Genomic DNA, 14,180 nt, shown 5'->3' with positions numbered 1-14,180 from the left:
TATGTCTGAGTCTCTACATGAGTAATATTACAAACTGGGGAAGAAATGTCTGAGGAATGCAGTTATTCTACTAATATGTCATAAACAGGAATGTTCTGGGTATGTATGTGGTTTTCCTGCCTTCCACTAGGTGGCAGTGTTGTACTTGAAAGGTTTGCACTGAAATATGTCACCAACAAGCCTATGCAATGCATACACATTTGTCTTTTGTGATTTCCAGGAACCAAGTTCCTCTAAGTCATCCCTGATACTCGAAACCCAGAAGCTGTAAATCAAAGCAGGCCTGGCTGGTGTGGGAGGAATATGGTAACCCTGTCATCACTAGTAGGAGACACTTGTGTGGCCAGCAATGAAAGATGCATTAGGGAATCTCTAAGCACCCAGACCAGTGGGAGAGGGAGACATGACAGTATGTAGAATGTGTGGGAAAAGCAACCATTATCCCACATGACCTTTTGAATTGAGAGTAACTAAAGGCTCATGCCACCTGCGAATGCATGTGTGGTCCATGCAAGTGTGACAGGTCAAGATGCTGCAAACTGAAAGCAGCAAATTAAACATTTTCACATGAAGTTCATCTGAGAAAATAATTGTCATGCCCTCCAAAATTTATAAATAATGCGATAACAGAACGCCTACAATAAAACTATCGGTGTTGGGTTTGAAAATAAAAGGGCATTTACAAATTTGGCTGGGTGGTGTAATGGCAGATGCTATTAGGTCGCATTGAGTTTTTCAAGCTCGATTCATTCTAGGAACTAAAATCGGGTTGTGTTGGGCTCTGATGCTTTGACCTCTCTTCTGACGATGTGAAAGTGCAATACTAAATTGGTGGAGTTCCCCTTTGAAATTGCATGCATATCCTTTTAAAAAGAAAAAGGGGGGGGAAATGGGTATCTTCTAAGGATTTTCCACCACTATCAGAGTTAAGGTATGCACTGCTAACACTCTAAATTGCAACGTGATTTTATAAAAACTTTACCTCTAGATTTAGCATACCTTAGAAGTTCTGGCAAAGTTGGCCTTTGATGCTTGATCTAATGAGATCAAGCTCTATGTAGCTTTCTGCACTCTCAGCCCTCTAACCAGTACAACATATCCTCTATACAGTATGGGCCAACATGCTCCAAGTAAAAGCATTTATGAAAGCCCGGGGAGACGGCAGTGGGGGTGAGCATGAGGAGGTGCTGTCGTTTGAAAAGGCACTTGTTTATTGTTGGAGAGCATGTATTTATTTCATGCCTCCACAGATTGTGGGTAAGGGCAGAGCCGGCTCGGTCGGCGTAATTAGAGAGGTGGAGGGAGAGAAAGAGAGAGGGTTCTGCCACAGAGAGCTGCTTCGCTCACATACTCTCAGCCCTGTGAGCCCTGTAATGCACTCTCACCAGCACACACACTCTGAGCTGTTAAGTATTGGCACACAGGCAGGGACACCTGTCTGGTCTAGTTTAATTAGTCTGATACGCAACAGTGCCTCACAAGTTATAATGGAGGAATGTCACACATAGCAATGAGTTATATTTTTAACTTTTCCTTTCCCTGTCGGCCTTGGAGATCCCTCTGATTTGGCGCCGCTAATAGGGGGTCAGCTCTTCCTGTTCGGGTTTACCAGTCAGGGAGGGACCACCATCCTGCCACCCAGTCACACCATCAGTCGCACACACAAATATCTCAATTACGGCTTCAAAGTTTACACGTGTGCACACAACTACACATATGTAACGTATGTTTTTTTTATTTTTCCCCCCCCTGTGAGAACACTACATACTAGTAAGTGTTATTACAGTCTTGGTTGATGTTTCGGTTCCTGCCTCCCCTGTCATGATTGTAATTTTTCACGTCTATGAATAAACTGTGCTGCCTCAAAGAGGTGCCCACTGAGGTTGACTTGCAAACTTGCAAACTGGAAAACAGTTTATCAACACAACATCCCTGAGGCCAAAAATGTCTATGTAGCTAAATTTGCCCCAAATCTTCCCGAAAGGACTCAAAAAATAAATAAACAAGATTCAAACCCGTCGAAAAGGCCTCAGAACACATCTGGAGGAATGTTCTGAAGTGATCTCGGTTAGAAAGACATAAACAGGACTTTTTTCCTCATTTTTTATCTGGATCTACACTGGTGACTCAAATCTTTATGCTTTCTGTACCATGATGATAGGTTAGACTATGGTAACATACTCCCGGGCAGGGGTGGTGTTTGGCATATTCTCATCAGTCACGTGCACCATGGCTACGGTGAGGCTGGGCCTATTTTAGAGTTGGTGGTTTGCGGCCATCTGAACAAGGAAATATCTACCCTGTGGTATAGGGAGCTTCTTTAAGACACTTGGAGCTTGATGTTTGAAACTATTCTGGAACCAGAGTCCTTCCTGTTGGGTAGATTTACACACGTTCACCCTAAGGTTTTGTAACGCTCTGCGAGTGCAGTTGCATAAAGCATCATATCGGAGAAGGGAGGCGTAGAGAGGCCAGAAAAACACACCATTTGATTATGAAATGAGTTTTATAATGTATGAAATCGATTTCTGCTGAGGTGCTAAACACCCCATCCTGAAACTGATGAGTCTTGTGGTTGCTGGAGACTCATTTCTCAAACATTCACCGTCATATTCATTTATCTGTGAGGAGCGGCTGAGCTCATACAGCGGTGCTTAAAAGTATTCACCCAGAATTATACAAATGTCAGCAAAGTATAAGTTCAAATGACAAATCCTCCATCAGTGGAGGAAACACAATACTTTTGATTTCATAGGAAACGTGTAACAATTGAACATTGTGCAGACACTTGGGTTACAATCTAATAAACTAGCTTTACATTTTAGCACTTGAATTACTGTACGTCAACACTTCTATATGGGAGAAAGATATAGAGGGAAAGAGAGCACATGCGGGAGGGAGGGATATAGGGAGAAGGAGGGCAGAAGGGAGGATTGACTAGGGAGAGCATTTAGTCGACACACTCCTTCACTCAGTCACTCTCCCCTAGCTAGTGACGTCCACCACTGCAAACATTTGCTGCCTGCCAGGTGAGTGAACTTTCACCTTCTACCTTCTACATCTACATTTTTTCCTGGTAAAGAATATTATTTTATTTTCACTTGATTTATAAGTTATTTTCCATTTATTGTTTCGTTTTTTAATAAATGTGCATCTGAAGTGTAACAGGTGTAACAGTTGAGATGCTCCTTTTCCTTTCTGGATTCTGTACTTTAGCGAGATTGCTGTTAAAAAATCAGCTAACTATAATACTGCCACAGTTCAAACTTTTAGAGGAATTATTTGTTGTGTACAATTTTGTTCTTACATTGAATTAAGCAGTAAGAAAAGACATACAGTAGAAGGATTCATACAATATAAGCTGCTGTTAAATATGATTTACTGAGACCAGTCTGCAAAGTCTGTTTGTTTGTTCGTTGCTGGTTTGTTCCTTTATAATTTTATCGTCACAGTAAACAAACAGATTTTGTGTATTTTGTGCTCCGTGCTGTTCTGTGGCATGCAGTGATTTAATGTTTCAGTCTGTCTCCACCACTGTGTTTTCCTTTGGCTGTGACACTTGTTAACCTCTAGTTAAAACCTGCCTCGGGTTCTGTCTGGTTAGTAAGCCTCAGGGGATGTTTATTCACGTGAATTGCAATACAAAAGTGCGTTGGTGTATCTGTAATTATATGCCTGTGTTTGACATGAGTGAAAAGTAAGCCTTTTCGTTTTACGCGTTTTGGCTGGCATTGCATCACAAAATTGGTGCTGCACTAGTGAGTTAAATCAAATGTGGGACTACAGAACAACTCATCTCTCCGACAGTGAAAAGATAAGCTGGCTGTATTCTGCCATTGAATAAACTACCTGAACTATTTTGTCCAGAGGATGTCACCATTAGTCCAGTTAACAGCCAGGCCTGGCAGGATCCCTTCTGGCTGGCTGTTTAACCTGAAGGAAATTACTCAGTCTTTATGCTCGGTAGTGTAAGTTCCAGGAGATATATCTCAAAGTGGTGAGAGACGTTTCTTATTACAGAGAAAATTAGCCTGTAACTTTAAACGGACTGCTTATTAATTGACAAGCAAGTTAAATGACTCCACTGGTCAATTTCACACAAATGAGTAGAATAACTTGCAACATTAATTCAACGGAGGAAAAATAAATTGAATCATGCAGTGTGTCAATTCCTACCCGCAGACCCCCTCCTCTCAGCCACGATGACCCGCACCCTCTGCTTGAGCTTCCTCCCGCTCCTGCTGCTGTCCCTCTCCTGTCCCGCTGGTGCTGAACCCCGGCGGACCACGTCCTCTCAGCGCAGGGCGGCTCGTGCACCCGCCGCCAAGGTGCGTTTGGCGGGCAACTATGCGCGAGAACCGCACGAAGGGCGCTTGGAGGTGCTGCACAACAACACCTGGGGGACCGTCTGCGACGATGAGGTGGACATCAAGTTGGCCAACGTGGTGTGCCGAGAGCTGGGTTTCCGCAGCGGTGTAACGTGGGCACACAGCGCCAAGTACGGAGAGGGAGCAGGTGAGAGCACTTCCTGTACCAAATGACAATGAAGCCAGTAGGGAGACATTTTACTGAAGTAAGGTCAGATGTCATCATTTTCCAGATGGCCAAAGCCACACCGATCTTGTGAGTGTAAAACAAGCTATGATAGGCCATGAGCAGGGAAATCACATGTGTAATTAATGATGTTTGTAGGGCTGCAGTCCATTTCAAAGCTCTGCATTGTGCATGCTGGATCAGTGGCAATGCTTACTGACAAACTTGATCACAACAGAGCCATCATTAATGGTATGAATTACACCTGTGCTTTTCCTGCCACCACGAGTCCAAATGTCTGCTCTGAAAAAGGCCTGTTGGATTATCATTGTCATTTATTAGACTTAAGATGTCTAAGACTCAATGGCAGGCTTCCATATTAGACCTGTCTCCTGCAAAACTTCAATGCTACAGTGTGTTTCCCCCACAGCACACTAAATGTAAGGCTTCATGAAAAGACCACAAATTAAGCCATCCAAAATAACCAACATCATAAAGTGACAAGATAACTTGTTGTGGGATTGGAGTCTACATCTCGTTAAGGTTGCCTGGCAGGCTGGCAGAGCAAATATATGGGCCAAAAGGGGCATTTGTTTCAGAATAATGACAGCATTCGCTTGCCAGAGTTGTGCAACACTTGCTGTGGTTTATAGACATTCTTTACTGCTGCTTTTAAATCCAAATTAAAGAGAAGGTTGAGTGGATTCAAGGAGCAGGATCTACAGCACCCTGCCTTGTAAAATACTGTGTATCTACTGCTAAACACGCCGCTAAGGTGCAACCTTAAATCAGCGTGCCAGTAAAAGTCAAGTGTTAGATGTTTAGGAACTGATTCGGGCCCTTGTGTAGATGCAATGCCCAGTCTGTCTATTGAACAATCAATGAAAGTCACACTGAATAAAGTAATAATTGTTTATCCTCTCACAAGGCCCCATATGGATGGATAATGTACGCTGTGACGGCTCAGAGATGTCCTTGAAGGACTGCAAACACAACGGTTGGGGCGTGAATGACTGTAAACACTCTGAAGACTTGGGGGTGGTGTGCAACCCGGAGCGCAGGCTGGACCAGACAGCCAGTATAGGCCACACCCCCGCTGCTGCCAGGCCCAATGGCAGCCCTGCACCTCAGTGGCAGGGTCTTGTGGCCACCCGCACGCGTCCAGGATATGCCTACAATGGAAACGGACATCAGCAGGAGATCCCTAGGTTCCAAAGACACCACCAGGTACAGCAGTTTAATTCTAATACATTACGATGCTATTCTCAGAAAGGCATGTAACAATGGATGTGATGTGTATCTTTCCAAAGGGTCACAGTAAGGTGCAAATCGAGGAAGTCCGTCTGCGTCCCATCCTCATGGCTACCAAGAAGAAGAGCATAATCACAGAGGGTGCGGTGGAAGTGAAGCATGCTGGGAGATGGAGGCAGGTCTGTGACCTGGGTTGGAGTCTCAACAGCAGCCGAGTTGTGTGTGGGATGCTTGGCTTTCCAGAGGCTACTCAGCACAATTTGAAAACATACAAGTGAGTACAATTTTCATGTATGAACTCAGGTTATTAGATCACACTACACCATTGACTGTAGTTCAGAAGGGCAACATGCTTGTCATTCATCCCATTGTTAAGTGGACAAAAACTCATCCTGAAGAATAAAAAAACAATGCGGCATTCCATTTAGAGCCACTTTGAGTAAAAGCCTTTTGTTGGGCTTATCTTCCTCCCCCAGCCACTTCTGCCCTGTGTCCCCTTTTACTCCCACCTGCCTTCCTCAGCCTCAGGAGGATGATAAAGGAATCCCTGTCCCCTCTCTACTGCCCTTTTTCTACACCTCTCTCGAGGCAAATCACCTCTGCTCACCTCATTGCCTCTCTCACTCTCCCTCTGATGCTATCTTCATGGGTTGTATCTATGTACTAGGGCTGGATGTCATTGAAATCTTTATATTTTTATAGTGTTGCCAATATAATACTTAAGTCTTGGTACCAATTCCAAAACAATACTTCTTTCAATACGTTACTTCAGGGAACATGGACATTTGCTCAATGTGTATTTAACAACACAACTGCTCAGTTTCTCAGTTCTCAATTCATCAGTGTTCAATTTGGCCTTAAGATAAAGCAACCAAAGGAGAACTTTCCTAAATAAAGCACACTCTTAAATTTACGAAAATTATAATTCAAAACCAAGCTTATTCAAGGATAATTAAACAACAATGATTTTGGGACTTTTGGCACATTTTGATACTCAGTGCTACAGACACGTCGGTTGCCACTGAAAGGAATAGTTTGACATTTTGGAAAATACACTCATTTGCTTGTTATTAAACCTTTGGACAGAGCCAAGATAGCGGTTTCCTCCTTCCTCCTGTCTTTGAAAGATGTGAGAGTGCTATCAATCTTTTCTATTTCTTGACAAGAGTGTGATTGTCCCAAAATGTCAACCCATTCCTTCTTTAAAGTGTTGAGGTCCTAATTCCCAGCCTCAGCATGGATCAGTGCATTCTCTCATGGAAACACTTCTCCAACGAGACATGTACTTAAATGCATTGTATTTAGGTGTCTCCTTCTATACTTCCTCTCTTCCTGCTGAAAAAAACCCACTGACAGTGGATTTTGGTACGGTTCTGGTCTTCTACCACAGGAGGACCACACATTAGCAGAGAATTACTCCACAGTTACTCCATTGCTATTATAAGAATGAATAGTGTCTGACCGCTCTCGGTGGAAGGGGAACCCAGTTGGATCTGGTTCCTGGAGCGCCGCCGGCTCGGTGATTCACAGTTAAGCTATTCCTTCCCTCTCTTGGCCGGGGTTATTCTGACTCAACTGGCGACAGACCGCAACATCTGCTCTGTTCTGTAGGTGCTAGATTCCTATTTGTACTAGAAAGCTGTAGCTGTTGAGGGGGTAACTAATTTGTTTTATAGACTTTTCCAACTTTTTTACTGACTTTACAAACATCCCTATTGGAACTCACTCACTGAAAGGATTTCTGCATTGCCCTTGAATTAAGCCGTCTGCGTTGAACTCTGTTATTGGGAACACAGCGACGCTATAACTGGAGTCTATTGTTGGAAGAGGGCATCCTCAGGAATCATATCTTCAGTAATAAAAGATCCTCAGGATGAGCTGTGGTCAAACAGCCTGGCCTGACTCTGTACAGGATCATTTATTAGAGCACAGCTTTCCCGCATTGCAGGTGTGATGCTTTTTATGCCTCTCTTCGATTTTCTATCGCAGTACAGATTCACCACCTAATGCAAACAGTGGGAGATACGAATTGCGAGTAATAGTTGAGTGAGGAATTAGATGGGTGGATTTGTATGGATGTCACATAAGAGATTTGGCTGCCCACCAAGAAGGGAGATATGACAGAGGAGGACAGGGCTGCTGTAGCTTGAAGGACTTGGACTGAAGCCTGCAGGGAATCTGCTCAGTTTTGTTTTTAAATCTCCTCCTAAGGTCAAGGGAGGAAAAAACGTAAACAATAGCATTCCATGGGCTCTTTCAGTCTCTAACCGAAGCCACAACAAAGTGCTAATCCAACATATCTGCTTCTAAATGTACACTGATGCCATTACAAGGATTTTTCTTATTGTGCGTGTAAATTATAAGGCTCTGGCATGGAAGCGGTTGTGACTTGATACATCTCGGTCTGCCTGTCCTGGGTATGACCTGGTGTTTTGCTGTATAGCCTCAGGCGCTATGCTGGTTTGAACCACGATGATGTGTTTGTTTCCAAATCTGTACCTGTTTTCCATCTCCACAGATGCATACTTGTCTCTCAATACGTGTTTTTGACTTCAAACTGGTTCGAGGTGTACACATGCCTCAACGTCTTAGCGGCCAGTGAGAAGTTATTTTAGTAATATCCTGGTATCAAGTTATCTTAAAGTAGTGAGTTTTCAGGATGAAACCTTATCTTTGTTATTTTACCAGGGATGTTTATATACAACTTACAGTTACAACCAGAAGAATACTTGAAATACAGGTAAAGCTGTTCTAGCCTTTACTTATGGGTAATTGTAAGGATTGCCCTCCGACTGAAATTGCCACTGTTATTATAATGACTGTACAAAATGTGAGCAGAGTTAAGGAGAAACAATTGGGTGCGAGACAATATGATGTTCAGTTTTCATGTAACACATATATATATATATATATATATATATATATATATATATATATATATACATATAAACAGTTGCCAGAAAAGCTTAGGATTGTATTGCATGGTTTGACCAAATTTAGCCAGTGACACTCCCCCATGTTTCTCCACCTTACTCCAAGTCTCTCAGTCCATTCTTAGAAATCCCGGACCATGCCATGTCTCTCGCCTCCCTGTGTCTCTTGGATGAGACTCTGAAGATGATGTAATTACAGGTTGGTCAGGAACAGGCTCTCCTGGGTTTCTGCTGAGAGTGAAAAAAAAATACACCCTCAATTATAGCTGTGTGTGAGAGAGAGAGAGAGAGAGAGAGAGTAAGACATAGCTGGCGAAGGAGGAGGAAGAGAGTACCAAGAGAAAGAGGAGATGGAGAGAAAGCACAGGAGCAGCAGTCAGACGAGCCAGATTTTCGCTTGCTCGTGTGAAATATGTCCAATTACAGCGCGGCCCGCTGTGTCAGCAGCTGTCTGTCTTCCTCTGTCACCGTAGTGATTTGGGGACTTAACCGGCATTTTATTTTTAAATTATGTTTCAGCTGAAATTTTCTTATGATGAGGGTATCATTTTCAGGCTTGTGTGTGACATTTTGAGCGACCGAGTCTGGCTTTGTTGTCTGATGTCTGTGTGATCTTCCTCAATGACCTTCTCTCTAATTTATTTCACCATCTTTTAATTTCAGTACGCACGCCGGTGGCTATTTTTGTGATCTGGAAGAGACCGAAAACCGGCTTTGAAAACTGGGTTGAAGCATACGTAGTTCTCAGCTCACTCTGGTCTGCATGGGAATATTTAGAGATCTGCCTCAAATATACTTCAAGTAGGCAAAAGCAAATCTTCTAAAATATTTCTTATTGGCAACAGTATGCTCTGTTTTATCTTGGCTCTCTTTTCATGTTTCTTTAGCTGAGCGTTAGCTCCACTGTTAAGATAACGCCTTGATGTGTACTGCAAAATACATTTCCAGGCGTTTTAATACCTAATGAGCTGAGGATCCTGTAAACCAAGGTATAATGGTCACATATTGTAGCATTATTGGTACTCCTAGCATAGTGTATAAAAGGGTCAACGTTTGTAGTTAATGACAATTTTCTCAGCTATAACTAGCAAGGTTTTTAAAAGGAAAACATCAAATTAAATTTAAATCTGATTTGCACCCGGATTTTTATAGCATTGTTTTTTAAGCATTTTTAAATAAAAAATAGATTTTATCTGATTTCATCTTTTACATTAAAACCAGAAGACCTATAGAAACAAAGCCAGTGAGCAGTGTGAGGGTGCTGCAACCCTGACAGTGGTGTAACGCTTGTCTTTAACAGGCGGGTGGGACTCCCTATCATTAGCCTCTGTCTCTTGGCTCCACAACAAGTGCTGGAAACACTGTTTGCGTTCTTAAACAAGGCTGATGAATGCTATGGAGGTGAAAAGAGGCTGTCAGTACACAGCATGTAGAGAAATGCTGTCATACTGTGCTAATACCTGTTCCAGTTACATGTATTTATATAGAACTAGTTTATAACTAAGAGAAAGACATCCTTTTTAATTATTTGATTTTATATATTCAAAAGGTGACATTTAAGCATTGTTTTGTCTTGAAAGAAGTTTTAAACAGCAAACAGTGCTTCAGTCAAATGAAAGACCTGAAGGCTGAAGGTATCATTTATAGCTTGTAGTAGTGCTGTTGGTTTCTGAAGAGGGAACATGGTTAGCTGATTGGTCTGTGGTGAGGTCACAAACAAGTCACAGACATGTTTGCCTCATGGGAAACTGTGTGTGTGTGCATGCTCCTCACTGTCTATCCGGCATGTTACTGCAGAGCCACATGGTAGACACATTTAAGATATTTTACAAGTGAAATTCAAGACACTGTAAAGAATGAGTGTTAAATTCTATACGTGTCAGCAGGTCTCGTGACCCCACATACGGCTTTATTTAGACCCCTGCGTGTGACTTAAAATTAGGGTATTTTTCTGCTTCATCAAGTCAAACATTGAGATTTTATTTACAGATGTTCATAATTTAATCAGCATTTGTGCCCAAAATGGGCCTGGAAAATGACCTGAAGTCCATTTGAATGGTGTTGTTCAAAACTAGCACGTGTGCTTTGCAAAACATCTCTTATTTGCTAAATGATTGCTGACATGAAAGTACGCACATTTTAAAGTATTTTTCCTGACAAAATGTTCATATCTTTGATGAGAGGTCTCTTCTGGCTCATTGACTACAGCGTCAGGAAACAGGTTGTTGTGTGATTTTTGGAAAGTTTTCAGTCAGCAGTCCATGACTTCACACAACCACCTAACATCATGTGGAAGACAATGCTGCTCTTGATTCCAACATCCTCAGTTTGTTTTACATTCTTGTTTGGCTTTAGCTTTACGGGAATGTCTAGAGTTCGTGTCAGAAAATCAAATATTTATCTACCTGTACTTTCATACAAATATCCTTAGACGTGTTTGTTTTCTTAAAGGGGAATGCCACTAAAATCAGCATGGGAGTATTTTTAATGAGGTTTTTTTTTTTTTACTGTGTCAATGAACCACAAAAAATGAAAACCATCTAAGCCTCCCACACCTGTGGTGCCATGCTGATATACATCTCTACAGAGATTGAAAATATGTGCCTGCTTCGCTGTACAAGATATTTTAATGGAAACTCCACCTCACCAGCTCATTTGAATGAACGCCAGTTGTACGTACTTGGAGCCCAGTGAACATTATAGGCTAGATATTCTGGGCAATGGTTGGACAAAATGGCGACTGTGGCTCAGGAGGGTAGAGAGGGTTGTCAACTGATTATTTGCAAGACACTGAACCCCGAATTGCTCCACGGACAGATCTGTCGGTTTAGTCAAGTGACGATCAGTCGACAAAAACGTACGAGTGTTAGTCGACAGAATTTCTTTGGTCGAAGACAGTCCTAAATGTTAGTCTCTAAAGTACCTAATGCATTATGAAGCTACAGTTTTATTTCATTGGTATATCTGTGATGTACTAATACTGGGCCGATAACGGCCCCTTTAAAATATCCGGCAGGCCGTAGCATGTGTGTCTCGTGTGTGGTGTTTTGGTGTAATTGATGTGAATGTCTGTGATGGTGCTTGCACTTTGCAGTGGTTTGAGGATGTACTGGCATGGTCTGTGTGGCATGTCTGCTCTGCGTGTCTGCCAAGAGAACAGAAGGCTTTCCTCTCCACCACTCTACCGAGTCTGCCAGCGCACTTGGTGCATAAATCTCTATTTGGTTCTGGCATTTCTCGGACGTGCAACGTGCTGCCAGACTCTTTGTTTGTATATCGTGCTTGGTCAAACCCTGTTTGTTTTCCCAGAAATGTTATACATCACTGATGTTGAATGTCAAGATTTTTTGGACTGCGTGTGCCTTTGGAGGTTAGCGTCATAGTTCAAAATATCTTTTTAATTTTTTTTGTAAATCCTTTTTTAGCTCTTACATCCTGTAGTTAGTGCAAAGCTCTGTGATATTGCAACATGGAATGCTGAAGTCTTATATTCAAAGGGTCTATGTTAGTTTAAAAGGCAAGTTCATTTTATTTAATGTAATTTAGATAAAACTTACCCAACAGCACGTTCCTGTTCAACACGTACCCGTATGTTGGTGACAGGAAGTACTGTTACCTTTGGAACATATGATACACCGGCCACTTACTCTCAACATAACAACACAGTAAATAGCAAGCAGCCCACATTCCAGATGGAAATATATGCTACTCAACCTATAAAGCAAGAAAGGGAGACAGGAAGTGAAGTTGCTGAATGAGAACAAGAACATTGCATTCTTCCTTGAACTACCAGTCATCTTCATCAATATATCTAACTTTACACTCACCACAAAGCTGCACGCATAGCTATATATGGAGCTGTATGATTCATCCTTTTGATAAGGCCTGTGTCTGAGCTGTAACTATTTTAAGTCATCACAAAGTGCCCCAGTAAGAACACTCCTCTAGTAATAAGCAAGTTGGTGTGTATGTGTTTGTGCCGCTACTCGCCGTGGCAGAAATCCCTCCTGTGTGGCCAGGTTACATATAAAACAAACAGCAGATGCTACAGTATATATCCTACAGTCACTTCCACTTTGAACAAGAAATGAGTGACCCAGGTCACCTCACAGGGTGATATGTGTGTATGTGTGTTTGTAACCTCAGCAAATATACAGAACTAACATCTGTTCTTTGGTTCCTTTACAGGAAAATATGGGATACCAAGGTTGCAGATCCTTCAACAAGGTAATAAAAAGACAACCTCATGTTTCTAAGCTATATTTGACATCACTCATTTTATAGCTCTGTGAGATACTGTCAGACCTAACAAGTCAAACTTCATTTAAAGCCCCCGAAAACCTGTGAGTGCTGAAAAACAATGAGTGATGAGGTCCTACATGAACACAACATTTGTGCACTAATCAGAGTTGAATTCAGATGTGATTAATGTTTTGGTTGTTGTCATGTTGCCAGCACGGTCAATCAAATCTGATCAAACCAAACCCACCCAGTTCTGAAGAAGCAGATTAGCCTTTAGTGGTCTTTGAATGTTAAACTCCTAATTAACAATTATTTAGGATGTTTTTCTCTGAACTTTAACTTTGAGTGTTGCTAATTCACGGACATTAAATGTTATTGAGCATTAATAAAGACTATATGACCACAAACTTTCTCTTCTTTCTAGATTGAGCATCATGTCAAAGAAGAAGGGATTCTGGGTAGAAAAGGTTCACTGTCTGGGTACTGAGAACAGCCTGTCAGAGTGTCTTGCTCAGCTGTCCATCCCCCGTAGTCCCAGTCCTTGTAAGAACGGGAGACATGCAGTGGTGAAGTGTGTGCCAGGACCTCAGTTTGCTCGCATCTCCTCAGGAAGACCCCAGGCCCCCTACCCAGCTGTGGTAAGATTAATACAGTACTACACTGGCACAATCATACACAGTGTTCATGAACTTCACATAACGATAAGATATATTCCCTTTGCTGCCCTGTACAGCCCGTGCGTCTGAAGGCTGGCCCCAGGCTGGGCGAGGGTCGCGTTGAGGTGCTCCGGGACGGAAAGTGGGGGACCATTGTGGACCACATGTGGGAAAGACCTGCAGCCAGTGTGGTGTGCAGAGAACTCGGCTTTGGTAGTGCAAAGGATGCCCTGCAAGGGGCCTTTATGGGTCAAGGTGAGAAAGAGAACCACTGTTGCTGAGAGCAAAGGCTTTCCCATGAAACGGACTGGAAATTCTGGAAAATTCCACATTTAATCTAGGTGTTTTGAGTCTGCAATTTGGATGTTTGAATGTGTTTATCACGCGTCACGGCATTCCAGAGAAGACAGGGAGGTTTTTTTCAGTCTTTTGCTTATCTAAGACGCCGCACCCGTCTGCCCTCACTCATCAGATAATGCATGGGCATGTGTGTGTGTCTGTCTGTCTGTCTGTCTGTCTGTGTGTGTGTGTGTGTGTGTGTGTGTGTGTGTGTGTGTGTGTGTGT

At 42.5% G+C, this 14,180-nt stretch overlaps 1 protein-coding gene across 1 annotated transcript in view; it reads left to right on the top strand.

Annotated features, from left to right (window-relative positions):
• The first annotated feature begins 2,990 nt into the window (after positions 1 to 2,990).
• The window catches only part of loxl4 (lysyl oxidase-like 4), a 23,512-nt gene continuing 12,322 nt past the window's right edge, over positions 2,991 to 14,180 (top strand). Inside the window, exons 1-7 of the mRNA XM_031878157.1 lie at positions 2,991 to 3,029; positions 4,183 to 4,515; positions 5,462 to 5,760; positions 5,844 to 6,058; positions 12,906 to 12,944; positions 13,384 to 13,597; positions 13,693 to 13,870. Of these exons, the coding sequence (XP_031734017.1) occupies positions 4,203 to 4,515; positions 5,462 to 5,760; positions 5,844 to 6,058; positions 12,906 to 12,944; positions 13,384 to 13,597; positions 13,693 to 13,870 (1,258 nt within the window). The 5' untranslated portion in view covers positions 2,991 to 3,029; positions 4,183 to 4,202. The remainder of the gene's footprint in view (positions 3,030 to 4,182; positions 4,516 to 5,461; positions 5,761 to 5,843; positions 6,059 to 12,905; positions 12,945 to 13,383; positions 13,598 to 13,692; positions 13,871 to 14,180) is intronic.

The sequence above is a fragment of the Anarrhichthys ocellatus genome, unplaced genomic scaffold, assembly GCF_004355925.1.
Source record: "Anarrhichthys ocellatus isolate YVR2014 unplaced genomic scaffold, GSC_Weel_1.0 scaffold3, whole genome shotgun sequence".
Taxonomy (NCBI): Eukaryota; Metazoa; Chordata; class Actinopteri; order Perciformes; family Anarhichadidae; genus Anarrhichthys; species Anarrhichthys ocellatus.
Note: the sequence above shows the minus strand (reverse complement) of the source record. Positions and strands in the feature narration are given on the sequence as shown.